The 25,453-nt window shown below is 36.9% G+C and overlaps 2 protein-coding genes across 5 annotated transcripts in view; one reads left to right on the forward strand and one right to left on the reverse strand.

The window, feature by feature from the left end:
• Positions 1 to 25,453, reverse strand: part of NBEA (neurobeachin) — a 563,351-nt gene that overhangs the window by 169,959 nt on the left and 367,939 nt on the right. For all 4 annotated transcript variants that reach the window (XM_069467350.1, XM_069467354.1, XM_069467352.1 and 1 more), the window contains one exon: positions 10,114 to 10,250. In XM_069467350.1, the coding sequence (XP_069323451.1) occupies positions 10,114 to 10,250 (137 nt within the window). The remainder of the gene's footprint in view (positions 1 to 10,113; positions 10,251 to 25,453) is intronic.
• Positions 6,508 to 7,587, forward strand: MAB21L1 (mab-21 like 1). Its single transcript, XM_069467349.1, has one exon. The coding sequence runs from the start codon at positions 6,508 to 6,510 to the stop codon at positions 7,585 to 7,587; it is 1,080 nt and encodes a 359-aa protein (XP_069323450.1).

Raw genomic sequence — 25,453 nt, forward strand, 5'->3', positions numbered from 1 at the left:
ATTACACATCAATAAACCTAACTTTCAAAAATAGATTTCACATAAAAATGACACTATACTTTTTATTTCACTAGGTTTCAAATTTTTTATTAGAAATACTATATCTTACAAACTGCGCTGTTCATGCTTCTAATTTGATCTAAATATTTAGATAAGATAGATAAGGATAGGTAGATTTAAAGTATTAACTACTCATTAATACTACTTTTGACTTGATATTTTTGATAAATCATTATGTGAAAAATTGTGCTTTTAAGACATAGTACATATTGGTATACTAAAATGTATATAATCAGAACACTGAAAATAATTATATGTAACCAGAAATGAAAATTATATAGGTGTTCTATTCTCAGATAATATTTATAATCTCTATACTTATATGTAAAGATACAAAGGAAATTACTATTTATAAAAGAATTTCATACCTTTTCTATAAACCATTTGTTTTATTGCATATAATATATATGATGAAAGGTAATCGTTTTGTATTTGATGTAATTATCCTTTTAAATTATTACTCCAGTTACTGATCATTAAAAAAATAAATCTTAGTTTAGAGGAATAACTTTGTTCATTAAAAAATAAGCTCCAAAACTATAAATTAGAAATAGGAAAGGTTATTTTAGACAAGCAATCACTGGAAGTTGATTATGTACGTACCATATTCTAGTCTCAAGGTCATGTTGAATATTTTCGGTGGCTTAATCACATACAGTACGAAACAGTAATGAGAGCAATGCAGTCCTGGATGACCCACTACAGATGTACAGATTAACAGACACTAATAGAATCTGATTCCATTGTTTTCGCTAAGAGAAATAAAAATATAGTGTATTAAGAGTACTAAAAATGTAGTCATATACGCAAATGTATGTAAATCCATGTTACTTATGGGTTAAGGAATACCTAGTTTACATATATTCATACAGAAAAGAATCACGTGAGTCCATTTATCCTGTCTGAATATTTCTATAATATCCAAATGAAAAACATAAGCTGAAATCTAACAAAAACAATTTCAGTTTTATCAAGCAGAGAGATAACAATGACCTTCTGAAGGGCTTGTAAGGAACTAGAATATTGGAATCCATATTTCCTCCATATATTCAAATAAATGAATGACTAACCCCATTGTCCTTATATGCTTGGGAAAGGTTAGAGATCACAATCTATGCTGAGCAATAAAAAATTCTTTAGGTTGATAACCTCCCCCCAATTTTTTTTTCCAGTTTACAGATGCAACTTTAAATATCTTACACCTCTGTATACATATGCAAATGAAGTGAAGAAACACAGACAATTATGTAAAGAAGCCAGGCTTTACATTTCTTTTTCTACCAAAAGAAAGGTTTTGGCCAGAGTTATCCAGAATTATTTCAAGTCTGCAAATCATGCAGTGGTGGTAATTCTTGTAAGGTATACTTCTAAATGTCCATCTTTAATCTCAAAGTAACTTTTCTTTTCAAAATCTATTAATACCAGTATCGAGTTTACTAAGCAACATTGTAGGAAAAAAAAAGTACTTGCTACTATAGATGCGACTATATGATTATATACTAGGCAGGTGATAACAAAAACTGAGGCAAAGGCCTTGATTATTCAAGTGAAGAATAATTTTTAAAAAATTAACTACAATTCTCAGGATGCTGTAGTGGAAAAAATAAAATAAGGTCCAAATTGGGCAGTGACCTCAGTCTTCTGTTTGACTTTGTAATATACTCAATATTAAAACATGCAATAATTATTTTAAGAAATCACTGAAAGTTTTGAAGCTTTCCGGCTATTTTGTTTCAAGTGTTCTTATACCAGGAGTCGCAACGGGAAGAAAGGTATAGATGCCATCAAATTAGATTACCAGAAAAACCCCCTCTATTTTACTTTATTTAATGTGACATACAAAGAAAACCCTGCACAAATATCTGTCTTTAATTTCTCTAGTGTAAAAAAGGAAATATATTGTGTCTGGCAGAAAGAAACAGTTGAAATAGCCTGGGTGCATTTAAAAAAAAAATAGGGGGGAAAGAAATCAGATGTGTACAATGAGCCTTCAAAGCCACTCCAGCAGTAGGGATAAATAATGTAATAAACTCAACTTCATATTCTTTTTATCTCCCCAGTGTAATAAGAACATATTAAAAGAATAAAACTTTAAATTCATGAATACTTGTGAATAGACTAGAAGCCAGCAGATAATGAAAAAACACAAAACAATATCTATGTGAGTACTTAACATGTGTGTGCATATCCTCTAACAGATACCTTTTGCCTGATGAAAGGTTACAATTGCTGAAATTTATGAACATGCAATTCAAATTTAAATTAGCTTTTTTAAGAAACACAGAAACCTAGCATTCCTACATTTCTCAACATAAGAGTTTTCTGTAAACTCAATAAGGAGATTACCCATTACTTTGTACATCTCGTATAAGTTAACAGGTTTATACAAGGGGGGGGTAAGTTATTTAGAAAATAGTACTTCAGGAAAAATTGTTTTGCCATTGTTATTTTGAATGCTTCAAAATATTAAGGATCACAATATTTAATTATTTTGTATTCATTAATACTAACATTTATGATAATGGTGTGCTTGTGTCTTTATTAGATTTTTTTTTCTGACTAACTGGTACATTTTCAATCAAGGCTGCCTCATAAACTAAGTAAATGAAATATAAAAGTCAGACCTTAAAATCCCAAATACCATTCAAATGTAAGCATCTCAAATTATTGAATAATGAGATTCTTGGGGTGTTTTTTTCCCTTCAATTAGGCCAGTTTTCTTCAATTATCATTCTATTATTAGCTCATGTCAAAGATGCCTGCATGTACCACTGAAAACAATTAAGCATTTATACCCCAAAGCATGGGACACACACAGGGTTTTATTCTAGCACTACTAAGATTATATTTATAGTAAAAAATATATATAAGTAAGACGTATCATTAGAGTTCTTTTATGAACTTTTCACATAAATAAATATAAATTGTAAGCAATCTGTATGTATTGCATAATCACATGAAATAACTAATTCAATAGGCCAATAATATTTCACAAAAATTTACTAAAAATTAGTTAAGTTACTCCCACAAATCTATCTCAAAACCTAGACTAAAATCGGCTGAATTACACACAAAAATGCTATTATTTGTAATTCCTCTCCATAGGTCATTTCAATTAAAATTAAGGGATGGAAAACATACTCCTTAGAATAGTTTAATTTTCCCTTCAACAATGAAGGGTGTCTGAGATCACTGAGAGGATTCAGCTACAGAAGGCAATTCATTTCACGTGTTCAGTGTAATAGAAAATCACTGTGTTGCAGCAACAAGCAGTACTTGCACTAGAGTATTATTCTAGGGCGCCCAGTTTACCCACGGTGATAACATTGGACGGGTGAATCCTATGTTATGTAAATCACCGTCAGCTCCGTGTGTGACGGGTGCTTAAGGAAGCAGCTCAGAAAACACAGTCCAGTTGTCCTTGAAACCAAATGATTTCACTTCCCTGGAAACATTCTGGGACTAACGAGTTTCTTAGTCTTTTTCTCACCATCCATTTTTCTTTCTCAAAGTGCAAATCGTTAGTGAAAAGGCCTTGGTTGCACCAATTAGTTTGCACAAAGTGCTTCGGTGTTTAGCTTCGCTTTAACCCAATTAAGCCGCACAGTGAGTCCCGAAGACGCGCCACCTGCGCGCCTGGCTCGGCGAGGCCGGCCGGCGCCCCTCGCAGGCTTGCGTCCTTCCGGTTAGACCCACCCGGGCGGCCGCGCCACGGTCTCCCCTTACGGCCCTGGGGCCTCCGTGTCCCCGGCTGTCTCACGTCCTCAACTACTGGGGGTATATGCAGGGGGCCCAAGAAGGCCAAGGGTGAGGTCTTGAGCATCTCTGGCCTGAACCCAGGAAGGGCGCTGTGCGCTGGGGGCCTTCGGTGGGCGACCAGAAAGCGCTTGGCTCTATTGCGACCACACGCGGGCCAGGCGGTGGTCAAGGCCGAGGAGTGCGTGGGCAAAGCGTGACCTGGAGCAGACAGGGAGAAAGCCGGGACACCAAGTAAGGTTTTCAATAAGCCCTCAGAAATAAAGCCTATTGGGACCGTCAGTCTAGAGAGCAAAGCAAAAGGGCCTGGAGTGCCGAGCAGCCAGAGAGGCGGCCAGCGGGGGACAGGGACACCCGCGCTGGGGGGCTGGGGGCGCGCAGAGGTGGCGTTTCCCTAGAGACCACTGCACTTCTTCACCGTCCTGGCCGCAGGTTCTCCGACTCTGATTTGCCTCCTCTTCCAACTGCCAAAAGGTAGCAGTGCATTCACCCGCGACGCCAGCAAAGTGGGGAGGGGCTTTTCGGGTGTTCCCAGTCCCTGCTCCTAAGAGGATGGAAAATTCTTGGGGAATAGAGTAGGTGGGTGGGTGCCATGCGCCCCAAATGTAATGTACTATTTGAAGCTACATTGGAATCTACCACTCTTGGGTCACGAGAAAGTAAATCATAGGTGGTTTACTGATGCTGTACCTGTGCCCTCCAATAATAAAAATTAAAAGCTTCAGTAAAAAGTGGGGAACAAGATATTGTTAAAAGTGGCTCTGAAAGTGCCTACAAACCTGTTACCCAGAATTACAGGATTTTGCTGGAAATATAATTAATTTGAAAGAGATGGCATCTAAATTAAAGGTAAACAAGTAAAAGTCCACCTAGGTTTAAAAACCACTACAGAGCTCCTAAGTAGTATTTCTTTAGATTTCAGTACTTTGAGGACACAACTGGTATCACCAGCAAAAAAAAAAAAAAAAAAAAAAAAGTTCCATGTATACTCATTTCCCCCTCCCGTTTCAAGATTCCAAAATTTAGAAATGTTGATTTCTTTCATTTTTTTTCCAAAATGAGGTTTAAATCCAAAAAACCTGATGACTTCAAGTTAATTTTCTTTGAAAATATTAACCATTTTCTCAATCAAATCACATGAAATAGTATAAAATTAGAAGTCTACTCTCAGGTCACCACTAAGGACACTTAATACAGGAGATCTATCCTTAATTATTCATCTATAAACAAGCCAGAAACCCCAAACTTTCCAATATTCAGGATAGTTATCTGTGAGTAGGTCTGATCTCCATGATCTCACTTGAATTTTTGCATTCAAATACAGCTATGAACTCACACTAAAGTAATTTCTCCATCTCAGTGATAATTTATTTTTCAAACGTTTCTACAAGTGCATGTGCAGTTTAGTGTCCTGCTGCTAATACTGAGAAAGTCCACCAAAGTGCAGAGAGGACTGCAGATGGGTAGAGGGGTGTACCAAACATTTCCTAAATATCCTAAATTAAACTGGGGTAGACAACATCTAATACATTCAGCAATAATTTTCAGATTCCTTTCAACAAGTGCAAAGGAGAAAAAAACATAGGTTAAAAAAAAAAGCACGGTACCTGCATAACGTTTCAAAAAATCATTCTAACATATAGAACCATGCGGAATGAGAAAATTACACAGGTATTACTCCATCTAAAGCCAACTTCCATATGCCAGTAGTCTGTGCCTGAAAGAGCAAACTTTCAACCTGCATTTAAAAAGACCCCAAGGATTAACGGACATTAATTATCTTACTCTAAATGCAAGTTAGTGACTTTGTTTTAGAAAACCCCATCTCATTCAAAAATTGATGGATGACCATTAATACACCTGTATTTGCATTTCAGCGGTAAAAAGACAAGCAGGGTTTTCAGCACAGAAGAGAGCCGCTTTGCCAAGTCTTTTCAAAATGTCAATATGCTTCAAGTAATACCAAAGCTGAGAGATTCCTCTTGATTTCCAAACTGTCTAGGTGGCCTGGGTGGTTTTCTGCCGGCAGCAGCCTCCTACCTTTAGTTTGTGTGCCTATATCCATGAGGGGGATTAATTAGCCGGGTTGGAGCTGAAGGAGGCTGTCGTGACGAGCCCAGTGGCGATTGGCCGCCCGCCTGCCTGGCCCTGCCTTTATAATTTCCACACGAGTGCATCTGGGCTCTTAGACAAACCAACAGCAGCTTCTTCTGACACATACGCACGCACACGCACCCCCGGCACACACTCGGCACACTTTTGCTCCATCTGATTAACAGTCCTGCACACACAATGATTACGGGAAAGCGTAAATAAATACGGAAAGGGGTGATTATTTTGACTACTGGAAGAGCTTTCCTGGGTCTCAGAGCAACTTTTGTTTTTATTACTGAGAAGGTGATTTCTCCATGCGTTTCTCTCACACAAGGATTCTTTAAAAGAGGAAGAGAGACACAGAGAGGGGGGAGAACAATCTTTCACTTTAAGACCGGCTGGGCTCAAAGATAAAAGGAGGGAAAAGCGGCAGCAGCAGGGAAACCGCCGCTGCAGCACTTCGGAAAGACATTTTTGATACATTTCTGAGCGCTGCGGCCCGTTTCTCCACCGAAGTTGGCTCCAGCTCTAGCAGCCGCATTGGATCCCACAGCTTACTGCGAGACTCCGGTGTACAATCCGGATCTCTGCCCCAACATGATCGCGGCCCAGGCCAAGCTGGTCTACCATCTGAATAAATACTACAACGAAAAATGCCAAGCCAGGAAAGCTGCCATTGCCAAAACTATCCGGGAAGTCTGCAAAGTAGTTTCCGACGTCCTGAAGGAAGTGGAAGTGCAGGAGCCCCGGTTCATCAGCTCTCTCAACGAGATGGACAATCGCTATGAGGGCCTCGAGGTCATCTCCCCCACGGAATTTGAAGTGGTGCTTTATCTCAACCAGATGGGGGTGTTCAACTTCGTGGACGACGGCTCGCTGCCCGGCTGCGCGGTGCTGAAGTTGAGCGACGGGCGCAAGAGGAGCATGTCCCTCTGGGTGGAATTCATTACCGCCTCCGGCTACCTCTCGGCGCGCAAAATCCGGTCCAGGTTTCAGACGCTGGTGGCTCAAGCGGTGGACAAATGCAGCTACAGGGATGTGGTAAAGATGGTGGCAGACACCAGCGAAGTGAAACTGAGAATCCGAGATAGGTACGTGGTGCAGATCACCCCGGCTTTTAAATGCACCGGGATCTGGCCGAGGAGTGCTGCCCACTGGCCACTTCCCCACATCCCCTGGCCGGGACCCAACCGGGTGGCGGAGGTCAAAGCGGAAGGTTTCAATCTCTTGTCCAAGGAGTGCCACTCCCTGGCCGGCAAGCAGAGCTCGGCCGAGAGCGACGCCTGGGTGCTGCAGTTCGCGGAAGCAGAGAACAGACTGCAGATGGGGGGCTGCAGAAAGAAATGCCTCTCCATCCTCAAAACCTTAAGGGATCGTCACCTTGAACTGCCGGGCCAGCCCTTGAACAATTACCATATGAAGACTTTGGTTTCCTACGAGTGTGAAAAGCATCCCCGGGAGTCGGACTGGGACGAGTCTTGCCTGGGTGACCGGCTGAACGGGATTTTGCTGCAACTTATCTCCTGCCTGCAGTGCCGGCGGTGTCCCCATTACTTTCTACCGAACTTAGATCTGTTTCAAGGCAAACCTCACTCGGCCCTGGAAAACGCTGCCAAACAAACGTGGCGACTGGCAAGAGAAATCCTGACCAACCCGAAAAGTTTGGAAAAACTTTAGAGGACGATTTAATCAAGAGCCGAAATGTCCTAATTAAGTGTAAACTTCCTGTTCAATCCCTATCTAATATTCCACTCGACAGTGCAAACAATCTCTTCCTTAAAAAGGAATAATACAATGTTTAAACATCATCTCACCCACCCCTCCAAGGGGAGAAAAAGAAGTAGTGGAAGCGGATGGAGAAAAGCCCAAACCCACAAGTATTAGAAGACTTCTTTCCACACAATTTCATATCTCCCTTTAAAAGTCCACGATAACACCCGGAAAACAGCCTGGCTGTAATGCAAGACCACAGCGAACACTCTGCCTATCAAAGGATTATAGCAATCCTGGTGATTTAGGTGCATCTGTCTGTGAGTAAACACGATTTGGATATGCCATCTGAAGGAAAATGTAATGTATATTTTGATTTGTGACAAATATTGTGATCTCACATTGTCTTTGAAAGTGTGGATGTTGGTGTTTTGTGACTTGGTGAACAGAACTTAAATTGCCATTTTGGATACTTCCAGACATTCTCCACTAACAAAGATTTCATTTAAAGGTAGATTTCCTCATGGTACTTTTATCTGTCTTTGAAAGTGTCTGAACTTTAAAAAGTTTACATTTTGTTTCAAATATTGCTTGTTCTATTTCTGACATTCCATAAATATACTTGAAATGTTATTTAAATATATTCAAAGAAATTTGAATTCAGCTTATATAATAACGCTTGAATATCTGAATTATATATTTGAAAAATGCACTTGAAATACACTGGATAATTACTTTTGTGATTTAGATTTTAATTTCTGTTGCTGGTTTTTATTTAATTAGATGCTAATAAATGAAGTAAAATAAAAGTTGTTGTGTCTCACTTTAAATTGTTTTTCATCAAAAGATGTAATGCTTCATTTTGAAAATCAAATCCACTTGAATATTTTAAATATTTTGAGAAATATGCTAATGAAATCTTTAAAAATAAAAACTTAAAATATTAGAGAAAAGCTCTTTTTGTATGGCTACAGAAGATAATCTACTCTCAGATTCTAATTATAAGACAATTCCTTTCTACAACAGACACAATTTAAATCTACCTTTGAAAGCTTGCTCTTTTGGTTAGTATGTCTGTAGCATTTTTGATAACATAAGGAAAAAATCTATCATGACAGTAGAGATTACTGAGTTAAAAATCAGGCTAAACCAGAGGAAATGAACTTAAAGTCATAATGAAACTTTTGAAATTTGTATATGAAAACTAAACTAATAAAATGAAGGTAATTTCTGACCAATATATTTTATGTCAAACCTTATTTTATGCAATAAGGGTTCCATTAGCAGAATAAATTAATCAGAAATTCAAAATTTCTTTTTACTTCACAGGGCAAGCTAATGACAAAAGCATAAAGACGAACTTTAAATTATTTAAAATCTAATACAGTGCATTCATACCTATTGTTTAAATTCACTGCTTTTGGAGTTGGAAGTAAAAAGAAAGTCCTCTATCTGTTGGAGTATTTTAATAGTCAACAAGTGCTGAAAGGGCTGATCATCTATGAGCCTTAGAATTTCAGTTGCAAGTCTACAAATACTATTTTATAAAGTTTTTTATTTCAGTATCTAAATTAAAAATAATAAAGTTCTCTATCTGTGTGAGTATTTGACTATTTTAAAATAACTGCTCTAAAACACTTTAAAGGAAGATCTTTGCAAAATGATTCTAGAATATTTAGCATGACACTGAATGCTCCTGAATTCTCAGGAAAAAAGTTTGCAAATTGTACAGTAACATGAAAGTTAAAACAATAAAATGGATCTCAGAAGAAAGTGCTGAGGTGTAGAGCTACACTAATACTCAGGTGTATATAATCTACACAATAAAATTTAATAAATGTTTATGCATTTCAAATGGTCCAATATGCATTTTCTGGCATTACACCCAAGGAAGAATACAATCTTTAAACAACTGAGTGCCACTATATACTATGTATATACATTTTAAATCAAAGCTGAGACAATCAGTTTCTTTCCTCTTAAACCCACATGTAAAACCTATTCTTATTTCAAGAGATGAAAAAAAAACATGGATGTAATAATGGAGATGAATTTATATCTAAGTGGCTTTTCCCCCAGTTTCCTTATAAGTTTTCAATAAATAATACACATTCCAATCTGTAGTTTTGAAAATTAAAAATGATTTTAATATGAAATTTCATAAGACCTTCCCTAGTCAATCTCAGAGAGCGTGAGATGCTGTACCCTGGGGACTTGGGAGCAATTGGCTTAACTACCAAATCTGCGCAAGTGCACACAAAGGCACCCATAGAAAGACTTAAAATGTGCATGCTCTGGTAATACAGGATTTAAACTGATTAATATATTCTTCAATTTCATAAAGAGAGCATGTGTTATTTCATTCATTTTATTTTCTATGAGAAAGAGGAGAATGTGCTCCCCTCCCCCACTGTCACTTAAAACCAAGCAAAATTGAAAACCGCTTTCTGCCACAAAGCCACCAGTACTGTAAACAGAATCGCTTTAACTCACTTTCGTGTCGATCTTCTTGAAGGCAGGATCATCCTCATCTACCTCGAAGTAGATTTCTGTCGTGGTGATGGAGAGAGTCCCCTTGGCCACCACCACGGGAGCGATGAGCTGGGCAGGGGTGCTGAGAACCACTGGGCCTGCAAGACAAGGGCAGGGGAGTCAGGCGGGGCCCTTGTGGCCCTCTCCCGGCTCCCTCCCCGAAGGGTACCACAGGTTTTTATTTTTAAAGATGCACTAGAAAAAATGGTGCCTATATTATGCAGCAAGCTCTTTTTATGTGAGGTAAGGTCTGCTTAGCTTCTATGTATTACCTTATAACAAGACTAGAGATAAATAATTCTATAAAAACGCAAGAGGTCAGGATACTGAGTAAGCGCTCAATCTCCGCCTAGAAATCCTGCATGGTTGGCAAGGCGCTGCCATTAACCAGCTTAAAAGTGCAGAACCGACTCCATAATGCCCAGATTCTCCATTGAGCATCACTGGCTTTGCAGGGACCCTCGGCAGCCAGCACGGCCCACAAAGAGCAGCCACCGCGCAAAGCCGGTCCACTCGACAGCGGCTCTCCCCAAGGAGAGGCGAGAGGATGTGAAGGGGGAAAGGATCTAAATATATAAATTCCACTGGACTGAGAGTTTTGCATCTTGCAGGAAGATTAATTTAATATCGGCCTTCAAAGGCCGATACAAACATATGCGTACACACGGACATTAAAGTTTTTATGTAGAAAAGGACGAAAAAAATCTTAGTAGTCATTTTCTCACAGAGAATAGGTCGAAAGATGTAAATGTAAGACGCTCGAACAAAATGATTCTTAAAAAAACGTCCGAAAGTGCTACTTCTCAACTTTTTAGAGTTACTAAAGTCCCGACTAGGGTGCTTATTTCGAATTCCCTCAAGCTGAATTAAGGTTGGAAATCACCAATTTCACGTATACAATTTAATTCAAAGGGGTACTACTTAAATGTCTCTTTTAAAGTCCCCCAAAGGGTGGCATTCTTCGCGATCCCGGACTTCAAATACGAGGTGGAATCAGGTAGAACGTATTCATTTTTCGGTAGCAAGGGCGCATCATAATCCCTTCCATTTCCTCCCTCAAATGCATGTAGTCAAATGAGTCACAATAACAGTAGGTTAAAGGCAACAAAAGGTCAGATCCCCTTTGGCCCCCAAGGCCCAGGCCCCTCTGCACAGAGACCCGCCCGCGCCGCCGCCGTCCTCGCCCCGGGCGAGAGGGCCCGGCCGCCGGGCGCGGGAGACCGCGGCGAAGTTCGTGTTCCCGGGAGCAGCACACACCGGCTCTGCCACCGTCCTGCACAGAGCCGGGCCGCTCCCGTGGCTGGAGGAACAGAGGGGACTCGGCCGGCTTCTGTCGCGGTTAAAGGGGGTGGCTGTGAGCAAACTGTGTCAGTGTCAGCTTTCACCCCCGATCGATCGTGACCACCCGGGTCAGACTAACGCGCAGCCCTTTCTTCCCTTCCACCGCTTTCGACGCCCAGATGAGCCGGGGCTCGCGCACCCCTGGGCCTGTGTCTCGGGCGGGCTGTTTCCCCGCGCAGCCTGGCGGAGTCGGGGTCCACCTCGGCTCCACTAGGTTTTTCTTTCCAAAGGGCGAGGCGGTCGATCTGAAGCACCACTTTAAAGGCTCATCAATCTTAATCTAGGTTGCTCAAGTAATTATGCCCGAATCTCTTGTACGATTACAAGTGGATTTGGGTTTCTATTCCCCAGGCCCTCCTTTGTGTTTATTGGAGGGTCTGTGCGCGCGCTTGGCGGCGCCTCCTGCCTCCGCGCCCTCCTCGGAATCCCCCAACGCTCGGGCCGGTTCGAACCGCTCCCTTAACCCTTAAGCAACCAGGACGCTCTTTTGGATGCTACTTTTTGTATTCCCCCCCCTGGAGACATCCACGCGGTTTACTCTAGGTTGGGGCGGGGTGAGAAAGAAGGCGACGTGATTCATATCGGAAACAAAGTGTCATTTTATACCTGGTTGGCCTTTGCTAAAACCTCAGAAAAGTCTTCAGATTAGGATTAGTGATTTATGGTTTAAGATAGGTTTCTGGTATGTGGAGAGGGGTAATGGTCAAAAACATTAAAAACGGTGAACCGCTTCTTTCTCCTAAAAAGTAATCTAACATATCCAAACCATTAAATTGGGAAAATTGAAAAAAAGAATCATGAAACACATTACTAAAACCATACTCACTGATTTACTGAACTATATTACAAATTTTAAGGGCACAATTCTGTGAACTTTTAACGGGGTCACATTTTCTCTACTCATTTCTCTGCGTTTCTGAAAGGAGACTGCACCTCTTTTTAATTCTACTTCAATTTCGTTCTATTGAGTTCAGATTTTCTGGGAGTTTATAAAAGGGCTTCGAATTGGCCCTTCTTTAAGAAAGATACATCATGAAATATTCAGCCTTAATAGTATGTCATTTTTACTCTTGTCCTTTGGAAATCTTCAATTACAACTTCCAATTCCATAGCATGTTTAAGGAGCACTGAGTCTTTTTGTTGTAGCCTTCAGGGAGCAAAGCAGCCGCAGAGAAAATACAGAGTTAATCCACTACAGCAATAGAGAGAGAGGATTTAGTTTTAATCCCCTTTGGGGGAGTCTCTGGACTTCAGGGATCCGATATTAAAATGTTTACATAAGGCACAATCACAAACCAACAGATCTTCCATATGGTACCTGGTTATATGAAAACCCTTTTAAAATAGAAATAGTATAAAAAGGGCAGCATCTCTGGATGGCAGGGAGATGGTGATCTAGCTGATTCTGTTCTAGAAGATAATTTAAGTAACTACAAATTTAACCTCCCAAACTTTGCCTGGTGTCATGAATTGAAGACTGACTGTAAATATATTCATCCAATTACTACTATAGCAATATAAAGGATGAATTATAATAACATCCTCAGCACATATAGTATTATATTAGATGGTAGTTAAATAGATGGAACAAAACCTCTTCCTACTGTATTGATACATACAGTAATTTAAGATTCCACCATTTAACATGGTAATTAAAAGGAAAAAATAAATGTCATTTACTTTTAATAACTGGTAATATAATGCTTAAAAAATATTGATCTAGTACTATTTTTGAAAGAAGGATAGGGATATTACCTGACATTAATTTGAAATCTGAACTAGAACAAAGATCACCTAAGCATAATGAAAGGAATCTTTAAAATAATGAACTTCTCTTTAGAGCTATAGGATCTTGAATAAGTTGAGATGGTAAATCTCATCTTGGACCTAGAGTAGAAAGTACACTTGTTTTATGTCTGAAAAGGGAACTAACTATTCATCAAATATATTTTAAAAGTAGAATGTTAAATACTTGCGGGTTTGGATTATCCTGCTGAAGATCAAAATTTCAAGCCTAGAAATCTTAATAATACATTGATATTTTTAATAAAACTTTACAGTTTACAGAATTGTTTTACATTTTTACTTTAATATTCACAACTATTAAGCTATGATGTGTCATTGCTCTCTTGCCAAAAGCTAGCAGGAACACATCTGTAGTTGAACAAGTTGGGTTTATTGCTCACTGCAATGAGAGAGACTGACAACCACAGGAACCAGGGAGTAACTGAGCGGGTGTTAAAGGAATCACTGTAGGATCTGGGCTTTGGTTAAGTATTTTGGGAAGAGTTCAGGGAAGCAGTGCTTTAATCTGGATTGGTCTCTATCAGAAATCAGGGACAATTCTATGATTAAGTATCTTAATCAATTTTATCTAGAGGGAGGGAAGACTAGATGAAGACTAGAAGCTAAAGATATAATTGAAAAGATGTAGCACTCACTTGGATTAGCCAGGAGAGGGAGATGTTTGTTATTTTTGTGGTATACACAGTGACCTTACTTTTTTGCTTAGACAAAATTATAAAGCTGTTTTTGGTCTCACATCGTCATTGTATGAGCCCATCTGATGCTGGTATTCTGTGAGATTGTTTATTATCCAGCAAGAAACACCACGGCCTAGCTGTGAGCTCCAGGCCAGTTCCCAACAATACTGAGGCCTAGATATAGGTCAGGCCAGTTCGCAAAGGTCAAGGGCTGCTTTCCTGTTTCTCAGATGCAGGAATTAATAATTTTTTGGAGGGGGAAAATAGCATTCTAGTGATTAAAAGGCAATTATGGCAATTAATACATTTTCAAACAATGCTGAACTTCTCTACAAGTTTCTATCTAAAGCACAGCAAAAAATATTTTTAAAAAGTTGGAATTTAATTAAAATTGGCATTGTTAGAATTATTTGATGACTTTTAATTCGCAAAAACTATATTTAGGGTACATGAAATTATATTGTACTTTAGAAACACTTGAATATTTCCTCAACTTAGTTTAATATTAATAGAAGTTTTATTAGCTATATGGATTTTCTGCAACCTCAATTACTTTTAAACTATATATTCAATTTGCTTTTAGATATTCAAAAGACTTGTTATTTTGGGATAATAAACATTGAATAATCTTGTAGAATTATTAAACTTAGAATACTGACATTATTTGGAAGAACTAAAACTAATCCAAAATTCTTTTTTTTAAATATAAATTCTAGATTCTTGATCAGTATTTTTTTTTTTTTTTTTGAGACAGAGTCTCGCTTTGTCACCCTGGGTACAGTGCAGTGGCGTCATCTTAGCTCACTGCAACCTCAAATTTCTGGGCTCAAGCGATCTTCCTGCCTCAGCCCTGAATAGCTGGAGCTACAGGTGCACACACGATGCCTGGCTAATTTTTCTATTTTTAGCAGAGACAGGGTCTCACTCTTGCTCAGGCTGATCTCAAACTGCTGAGCTCAAGCAATCCACTTGCCTCGGCCTCCCAGAGTGCTAGGATTATAGGTATGAGCCACCATGTCCGGCCCCCAAATTCTTTATGTTCAGTGTAAGAGAACATTATCCCAGGCTGGGTGCACTGGCTCATACCTGTAATCCCAGTACTTTGGGAGACAGGAGAGAGTATTGCTTGAGCCCAGGGCTTTGAGACCAGCTTGGACAACATAGCAAGACCCCATCTATAAAAAAAAATAAATTAGCTGGGCCTGGTGGCATGCATCTATAGTCCTAACTACTTGGGGGGCTAAGGCAGGAGGATCACTTCAGCCCAGGAGTTCAAGATTGCAGTGAACTATGATCGTACCACTGAACTCCAACCTGGGTGACGAAGTGAGACTCTGTTCTAAAATAACAAAAAACACACAACAATAAAAGAATATTATTTCAAAAATAATTTAAGACAAACACATAATCAGGGAGTAAATTTTTTACAATTATTTCTATAATGTGATAAAATTTGTAGGGAAATAACTCAAAGCCATGGGGGGGATTGACTAAATATATCTAAAATATCTATCACTGCTTTGGATTCATATAATTTTTAAGTATGGTACTATCAATTAAAAAATCTTATAGAATTAAAAGAATAAGATGTTTTAATCTCAAAACAACTTAAAATAAATTACTGAAGAATATGAGAAAGTTGGAGCTTTGCTTTGGAATCCTAGGAGAACTTTTGGTATTAAGAAAACAGAGGTGTTTGTGTACGTGCCTGAGGAGAGGGAAGTTCTTGGAAAGCTACTGCAAAACATCCTAGATTTCTATATCTGGGATGGTTCCCTGGGTTTCAGGTGTTTGAAGTGACTCGAGGAAATAAAAAAAGTCATAGAAACAAAATCTCTAGACAGTGACTGTTTTCTTTCTATATAGAGAATATTGCTAGTTGTCCAAAGAAACTATTAGGATAACAATACTCTGAAATTTTAGAAAAACGTTTTTTGCATGGAAATAGTTACAGGATGTTTTTGCTCCCATAAAAAAAAAAAAATACTTGAACTCATAGAATATAAACCTCAAGGGTGATGAATTTAAATTTCAGCACTACTTCCTCCCTGACACACTCACACACACACACAATGCTCCCCGACTACCTATTATAAACATTCTATAAACCCAAATTTTGAACTAAGGCTGTGTCCAGCAATTGGCCTTTTAATGCTCTTTGGTAGACTTCTTGAGCATAATCCACCCTTACCTTAATATTGAGGTTAACAATAACCAATAATCCCTGTAGTTCATGGTTTCCTTAGATGATTATTGTACAAAATGAGACAGATGCCCAAGAACATACATTAATCTTTTGAGAGCTGAGTAAATCCACCTCTGGAAAAACTCAACTTACCAAAGTCTGAAACAGACATGGGAAGAACAGAGGCCTTTTATATGAGCAATTGAATACTACAATTTAGCATAATGTCTGTTTGTCACTGTAGAACATCTATTTTTACACTATTATCTAAAATCTCATTTTATTTAATCTGTTAATAATAAATAATTTTTAAAAGTACTCAGAGACAATCTGATAGGCTCTAACTTTAGCCTGCCATTGATGTTTTCCGTGAAGACAGGGGCATTTTCTTCCACATCTAACACATCTGTCACATAGCATGCAATCTTTGTTTATGGAGTTGAATATAGAAAATGATATACACTATTGTTGCATTTATATGTCATAGGAAAAGGCCACTTAAAATAATAGATTATATCTTTTATATTTTTCTGAAATCTATTTCAAGTTTTTCCTTAAAAATATGAAAGATACTGCATTTTAAAGAAAATACAAATTAAAAATATACTAAAAATCAATGGTAGTTATAATGTAATTGGTCATTCTTGGTATATCACATACTGCTAAAATAATACTATTATTATTTTAGATGGTATAATTTTATAACTGCCATATTTTTCCTAGTGTTTAAGTTGTTCCTTCTTTGTAAATGAAAGGTATAGAGACATATTTAACTTAGCATTCATTCATTCATGTAGTCAACAACAATTATTGTATGAGTTGTGTATTGTTTTGGGCACTAGCAGAGAATACAGTGATTTATCAGACATGGATTTTACCCACAAAGAGCTTACAGTATAGGAAAAGGAATGTACAAAGAGTAATTATGACATAAGGGAGAAAGGGTTTAACTAAGAATTGTGCAAAGCACTTTACATGAATTATTTATTCCTCTTAACAACCCTGTTTGATAGCACTGCTGTCATCTCCATTTTACAGATGAGAAAATAAGACTGAGGGGTAAAGCAATTTAGAGAAGGTCACCCAACTAGTCAATGGTAGAGACAGGATTCAAACCTGGTCACCTGATTCCAAAGGGTATTTGTTATGTATATTGCTTCCCATCAAGAAAGGGACAGAAAAAAATTCTATAGACATTCACAGAACAGTGATGATTTCTAGCCTTTTTGGGAGGAGGGAGTAGCTGGGATGGAATGATGGCAGTGACATCTGAAGTGAGCTGTGAGGGATGGGTAGGACTGAGCAGAAGGATTTGAGGGGAAGAGCATTGTAAGCAAGGGGGAATAGTGTGAACAAATACACAATTGCAGGCATAAGTGAGCAGTGAATAAGTCTGGGCAGAGATTAGGATGTGTAAAGGGGAGCAGTGCGAGATGAATATGAAAAAGCACACAGAGCCCCGAACGTCAGACTGTACTGGTTAAGCAATCAAAGATGAGAGCTCAGAAATTACAGCGTGGGACAGTGGCGTTTATCCTTTTTGAGGGGTCACATCCTTCTGAGAAGATGGCTAAACATATGGCCTTTTCCTAGAAAAATTCCCCTATGTACATCTGTCCATCGTGATTGTATAATAAATGAAATATTTGTATTTTGGAGGAAAATTTTGTCATTTATCTTGATGTTTGCCTTTAATGATTTTTCTGCATTTCCATTTATCCTTATCTGTTCTTCAGCAGTTTCAAGAAATACATCTTTCCTCCTGTTCATGATACTTATTTTCTCTACCTGTGCTCTTGGTCCTACTCTCTCCTCAGCCCTCTAGCTACTCTCTGATCTCTGTCTCTCTTCTCTGCTTCATTAGGTGTCTCAGTTTCTATATCTTAGTTCTTCACTCCTGTTCACTCCTTTGCTTCACATCCAACCTGTACTTAGGCCAAGGTGTTTGGGAAATACTCATTAAATAATAAGTTAAAGGCCTGAAAAAGTCCATCAATTAAAAAACAAATCTGTGTAACGGATTTTTAAATCCAGAATTTTTAAAACACATTTAACTATAGATTTTTGTTTTCATTAGAATCTTTCAAAATACCTGTGTTCCAAGGAACATCTGTTTGAAAAATGCTGAACCAGAGTCCCTGAGTTCTACAATGATTCTCTCTTATTCTCTTCTTCTTTGATTTCCTTCTTGGTATTCTTTACGGGCTCTCCGTCGCTGGCTACTCTTTAAACCTGTTCGGCAGGACAACTGAATTTGGCCTACTGCTCTTCTCTGTCTATATTCTTCCTTTCCTTGGGTGATCTCAGTGGTTTTAATTATGAACACCATGCCCAAGTTGGCTTGCAAATGTCAAACTTTTATATCCTTTTGAAAATTGTGAATATCCAACAGATCAAGCTGAGCTAATCATCTCCATTCCTCTGTCGCCAAAGCCCCTGCATCTTCACATTCCCAAACACAGTTCATTGCTTCAATACCCCTACTCTCAGGCCCAGTTCCCCTCATTCTCACTCTCTACAACTAGTCAATTATCACAGTCCTCCACACAGTATCTTCTAATTGTTTTGTGTGGCTGTCCCATTCTCCTCTTCCCTCCTTGCGGCCAATTTATTTCAGGCTCTCATCACCTCTGGTTTGGACAGTAGCCTTCTGTCATGCTCTCTTACCTCAAGTCTGGGCATCCTAAAATCATATGCTACCCGAGGGCCACAATGACTTAAAAAAAAAAAATATATATATATATAAATAAAAATCTGATGTTATCACTGCCATGCTTAAAACCTTTCACTGCCTCATTGTGGCCATCAGGATAAAATCCGGGGTCCTTATGGCACATAAGGCTCCTTCCCCCAGTGAGCTTGTCCGTCTCAACTTCAGAGACTCTCTGTCTCATATTTTTTACCTAAATAATTTAGAACTACTGTAGTTTCACAGAGAAAGTGAGGTTTTAGTATATGATGTTTCCCACTGTCTGCAACAATTCTCTAAATATTTCTAAATCTTATTTATTCTTCAAGACTCAACATAGGAAACACCCATTCTAGGAAGGCTTTCCAGAATCCATGTTATTCAAGGACCCTGTATTGTGTTATCATGGTTTCCTTTGTATCTCTAGGTTATTTTTTTTTTTTTCATTATCTGTTCTTCCTCTAGACTATACTGTCCTGGAGAGCAGAACTTTTATATGTGTCTTTGCACTCCACCTACTTCATAATGCACCCATCATTATGTCTTGCATGTGGCAGAGATTCAATATTTATATTTGTTTTGCTTGGAAAACACATCAAATTTGAGTTAAGTTGGGGTCTAGCATCAGAGAATAAGGACCCAACAGGCCCTTCCAACTTTTGTCTTTACTATTAATACATGTGAATTTTAACATTTTCCATTCTAATCAATTCTTTTCTCTTTTATTTCATTTACAAATAATGCTAGTAATAACCCACTTCATCGATTTGTTAACCCACCAATGGGTTGCAACTTGGAATTAGAAAAACACTGATGTAGTGAAATGAGCAAGACTGTGAGAAATAAATTCCTTTTCTTATAAATTACCCAGTTTCAGGTATTCTGTTATAAGCAACAGAAATAGGACCAAGACAATGTCTAATAAACATAGTTGAACTGTGTCCTTTTGTTGTATTTTTAATTTACACAGTTACACAGTTTGGTTAGCAGGAATGTTGTTACAGTTAAGAGTAGCTTATAAGTGTTTTATAAACTATAGAATCCATGGTTGAAGGGGAAATCCATTTTTGGAAATACAGAAATGTGAACTATAGTAAAATATTTGCAGACTCCAAAATGACCTTGTAGACTTTTTGAAAATAATGAAAAGAGGCAAAGAAGCCTCGATATTCAAGGTGAAGCTTTTTTTTTTTTTTTTTTTTTTTTTTGAGACAGAGTCTCACTCTGTTGCCCAGGCTAGAGTGAGTGCCATGGCGTCAGCCTAGCTCACAGCAACCTCAAACTCCTGAGCTCAAGCGATCCTCCTGTCTCAGCCTCCCGAGTAGCTGGGACTACAGGCATGCACCACCATGCCCGGCTAATTTTTTCTATATATATTTTTTAGCTGTCCATATAATTTCTTTCTATTTTTAGTAGAGATGGGGTCTCGTTCTTGCTCAGGCTGGCAAGGTGAAGCTTTTATTTACTTTTACAACTCTTTAACCAATTAAAAAAATTAAGAAATTTAAGTATTTTAGCTTTATAAGAAAGGAGCATGTGCTGATGTTGTCTCTAAGAGGTTCATGAATTCTGTGTGTGAAGCTGAATGTGAACCCTTTGGGTATACTATTTATGACTCGCAAAGCAACTTCCTCATTCAAAGAGAGGAAAAAAAAAGACATACAAAGACTCATAAGGTTTTTTCAACATGAACTAGCTTTTACTAAACAACATTTTGATGAGTTAAGTGTGAGTGAGTCAGGGACATATGGATTAAATTTCCCTTGAAATACACATGGGTTTAAAAATTAAGGGGGAAATCCTGAGCAAAATGCATTTTAGAGAATTCAGAATGCTTAAAAGACATTTTTTCCCTAAATACAAGTATCAGGTTAAATCAGTTCTAGTTAGATTCGGTAACTAAAACTACACAAAAATAAATATGGGTAATATTTTAAAACATACTAGTTTTGTTAGGGAAAGAATGTTACATTCATCATATTAGAATTGTACTGCAAGGAGTAGGTAGGCTTAAGCAGACTGAGTCAGAGTTTATCTGTGTCTATGCATCTAACACTGAACATGTTTTTTTCTATAGTGCTTATTCTTATTCCACCAAACAATTATAACAAAATTGTCTGTGCCCTTGGTTCATACTCTTTTTCTTTTTTAAAGAACATATTTCTCAAAAAAACTCTTAGCTTTTAGAATTCTGTTGTTTCTTTAATTTTATTATATTTTCCCAGAATCTTGAGTTCTTCCTTCTTCCCATATGTTCATTACTTTGCTTTATTCTCCTTTCTAGCTCAGTTTGTAGGTAGCATTCAACTTATATAAAATATATTTGCCTCTGCTATCTGGATATTTCAAGTTATAATAGAACACTGAAGGTCTAAACTATCTAGCTGATCATCTCAGTTGTCTACTTTAATTTATTAAGGAAGATACATTATATGCCATAACTTCCTGGCTATTGGAGTTACCCAGAGGTAGTGGTAGCAGAGGTAATTTGCTTGAGGATTGTTTTTTATCACAGTCTCTGAATACCCACATTCTATATAATTACTACATATTCAAGAGATGTCAATGAGCAAGTGAAAGTAGTCAGAGATATTTAGAGAGTTAGAAATGGTCAACCTTAAAAAAAATTAGAAATAACACTCCTCCTGGTTTTTCATCACTGGATATCTGATTTCACTTTGAATTAGAACAACAGAGGCTACATGAAATGGAAACAATCTAACCAGTTTATAAGAAGAAAAGCAGCTTGAAAACATACTGCCCTCTAAACATCAGGGAAAGCACAACTGGGAACTGTCACCGGCAACAAAGCAAGTCATGAGGGAGGTGACTGGCACAGAGGACAGCCTTCTAATAGGTCTCCTTCTTGTTTCTATATTTTTCTCAATCTTAATTCACAAAACATTTTCTCTGAGTTTCAGACTCTTAACTTGGTAAGTGTGTGTGTGTGTATGTAAATAATTATAAACCTACCACTTTGAAAAATGTAAATTAAAAAAAAAAACCACCTTTTACATTCTAACACTTCTTCCCTGTGATGCTATTTCCCTGTACTAATTACTCTTTTTAAAATATTCAGAGTAACATTATAATCCATTGGTTTTAGAACAACTTTTTTGTGTGCTATAGAAATTTTTTTTTATTAATACTAACGGTGGTATTTTGACCTTGTATCAATGGGAACCTGCAGAGACGTTTAGTTAAAACACATTTAGCATAAGTGGGAATGGCACAATGATTAGCTTATCTTTAGGTGTTCCTATCCTGGAACTCAAGTGATGAACTGAATAGTTATTTGAATAATTCAGTTAGTATGAGCAGATAGTCTCATAATTCAAGCCCCAAAATACTTTATTTCAATAGCTCAAAATAAGTTTTGTTTTGTCTTTTGTTTTTGGTATAAATTGCTAATATAATTATCTCATCTCTCCAGTTTACTTAAGCTACATTAAAATTTTCAGTGGGAGTCTTCTAAGGGCAAATAATTGTGTTAGAAAAGTTCTTGATGGTTCAAAGGTACATATTTAGTATATGACTGCTGGCCTTAAGGAATCTACAGGCTAAAAGGAGAGAGAAAACATATGGAAAAACATCTATAATACAAGGCTTTATGTGATAAGTGTCTTAAGAATGACACAATCAAAATGTTGTGGGGTGGCTATATTAACCAAAAGTCAGATAATAACAAGTATTGAGGAGGATGTGGAGAAATCAAAACTATCCCACTGCTGATGAGAATTTAAAATGGTGCAGCCACTTTGGTAAACAGTCTAGCAACCTCCTTGAAAAGTTAAACATAGATTTATTATTTGACCAAGCAATTTCCCTCCTACGTATATACCCAAGAGAAATAAAACATATTTCCATATAAAACCTTTTACATTAATGTTCACAGAAGGATATTTATAACAGTCAAAAGATGAAACAACCCAAATGTCCATCAACTAATGAACTCATAAACAAAATGTGGTATTTCATATGATGGAATATCTGCCATAAAAGAACATATATGTCACGACATAGATGAACCTAGACAACATCATGCTAAGCAAAAGAAGCCAGACACAAAAGACTATCTATGATTCCATTTATATGAAATGTCCAGAACAGGCAAATCTATAGAGACAGAAAGTAAATTAGTGGTTGCCTATGGCTATGGAGGGGGAATAGGAGAATTTGGGGGATAGCCGAAGGGCAGAAGGTTACCATCAGGAGTGACGAAATGTTCTTAAACTGATTTTGGTGATGGTTGCATAACTTTGTGAATATACTAAAAATCATTGAATTGTATACTGTAAACGGGTTGTTTGGTATGTGAATTATATTTCAATAAAGCTGTTACCCCAAAATGTTAACAAAAATGTTATGACGGTGAGAAGATTGGCCAGTGAGTACTTCGTTTCAAATGGATATTAAAAATGGGTAGTGTCTTTGATAGGAGGAGAAGGGAGAGGGTGTAGAAGAGAGAAATGGTAAAAGCATTTCAAGTGAAGAAAGAAGTTTGGACATTAGTTTAGGCCGGTGGAACTTTTAAGTGCGTGGGTGGACTGCTGGTAATAACAGGATATATATACACACAAAAAAATTATTATGATTTATAGAACTGATAATAAAGCATAAAGAACCATTATTATCATCATCAATAATTCAGCACTACCTAAATTAGTCAAATTACAAACTTTTGGGAGTAACAATAAAGGAATCTATTAATATATAAATTTTAATTCTATTAAGTAAAATATTTCTCTTGTCACTCAACATATGTGCCAAGGCCACAACTCCAAAAGAAATGAAATACATTTCATTATGGGACATAATTCTTCCTATCAGTTGAATTAAATCCTTCACTTGTTAATTAACATAAATTTGACTTAATCTTAAATTTCAGTTACTCAATAATTATTTGAAGAAAGAACTTGTTAATTTTAAAATTAAAATAATCAAGATTTTTGATTAAAAATCCATTGAATTATACCAATTAATCTCAATGTTTTAAGTAAAAATATAATTAGTAAATTGAAATCTTTAGTCACATGTGGAATCTTAGGTGCTAATTCACTTTGGTGAATCACTACAAGCTACAAAAGCAATTAAAGTAAATTAAGTTAGGTGTTATTAATATAATAATTACTTTATTGATTGGCATACTCCTATATTATAATCATATTAGCCATTTGGTACAATACATAATAAATTGGGTAATTAGTAGTCACACACATTTAACTTGCCTCTTGAGATGAACAGCTTGGGAAGGAAGGGAACTAAAAGTGAAAAAGAAAACTGTATGATATTTAAAGGTATAGAACTTTGTGGAACATTTTATCTTTATTAGAACTAGAAAACTCCAAATAAAATGGGGAAAACATGAGAAAAGATCCATATTTAAGTAAAACTGTGCTAAAAGTATTCTACTTATCAGACTCTTTTTTAACTTACCAAAATGATTTTGGGCCACACATAGACTATCTACAAAAAACCTTAAAATTATTATGCATATTCATAGACTTAATATGATGAAACCAGTGTGAAAATTGAGTTATAAATAGAATATCTCATTTTTATACCATTTTAGTATATATACATATACACATACCCACACATACATATTTAAATGTACTGTTTGGGATAGTTTAGTTCAAACCATCCACTATATATTTCTAAGAAAATATTTTATATACTTCTTAACCTTATGCAAGTTACTTATCTCTTGACCTCCATATCATTATTTCTGTAACTAGTCGTAATAACAGTATCTACCTTATAGAACTGTTGTGAAGATGAAATGGGTTGTTACACACAAAACCCTCTCAACACTGCTTCCTAGTGAGACATGCTATCTAGTCTTCCTCTTTTTCTTCTTTTTAGGAACAAAAGTTGATCCTATCATTTAAACCAAAAAACAGAATTGATCTTAAATAAATTAGTACTTTCCCTTAGCTTTCTATTTTATTTGAATTTTACTTGGCTATCAAGTAATATTGCACAATGACAAATTATAATGCATGATCTTCTCATCCATGTGCCTATGTCAGCAGAACAGGGTTTTATAAGAACAGGAAAATGTATTCTGATAATCAGCAGATTTAGGTTTACAATTACAATTATAAAAATGGTATATTATTTCATATGTAATTTAAAAATCTAAGAACTTTAGTTTATATATTTGAAAGTATATTTCTTATACTTAATAATATGCAAGCCGTATCACCTGTAATTTTCATCTCAGAGATGGAAACTGGTACTTGTTATTTTATATAATATTTGAAACACTAAATAAATATGAAATAATATTAATATTATACACAGATTTTAGGATCTTCTGGATTTTAATTTAGGATCTTCTGAACTTAGGTTTCCTGTGATGGTAAAGTTTTCTTTAGGCAGTATAGCACTATCACGCTACTTAGAATAAGTTATGAATAAAAAAGACATTATTACTTAGCAAACTTTAATTTCTGAGACAGAGATAACTATGATCTGGATAATAATTCTTGGAACAAAAAAAAGTTATGTATGTATGTGGTCTGAAAACTTTATTAACACCTGATTTTTTAAGCCTAAGAATTCTGGCTTGTAATCAACTCCTAAAAATGAATTTTATGT

The sequence above is a fragment of the Eulemur rufifrons genome, chromosome 4, assembly GCF_041146395.1.
Source record: "Eulemur rufifrons isolate Redbay chromosome 4, OSU_ERuf_1, whole genome shotgun sequence".
NCBI classification, from domain to species: Eukaryota; Metazoa; Chordata; class Mammalia; order Primates; family Lemuridae; genus Eulemur; species Eulemur rufifrons.

What these genes read in the sequence shown, in the direction of transcription:
- MAB21L1 (XM_069467349.1), top strand. Translation starts at nt 6,508, where the DNA reads ATGATCGCGGCCCAGGCCAAGCTGGTCTACCATCTGAATAAATACTAC.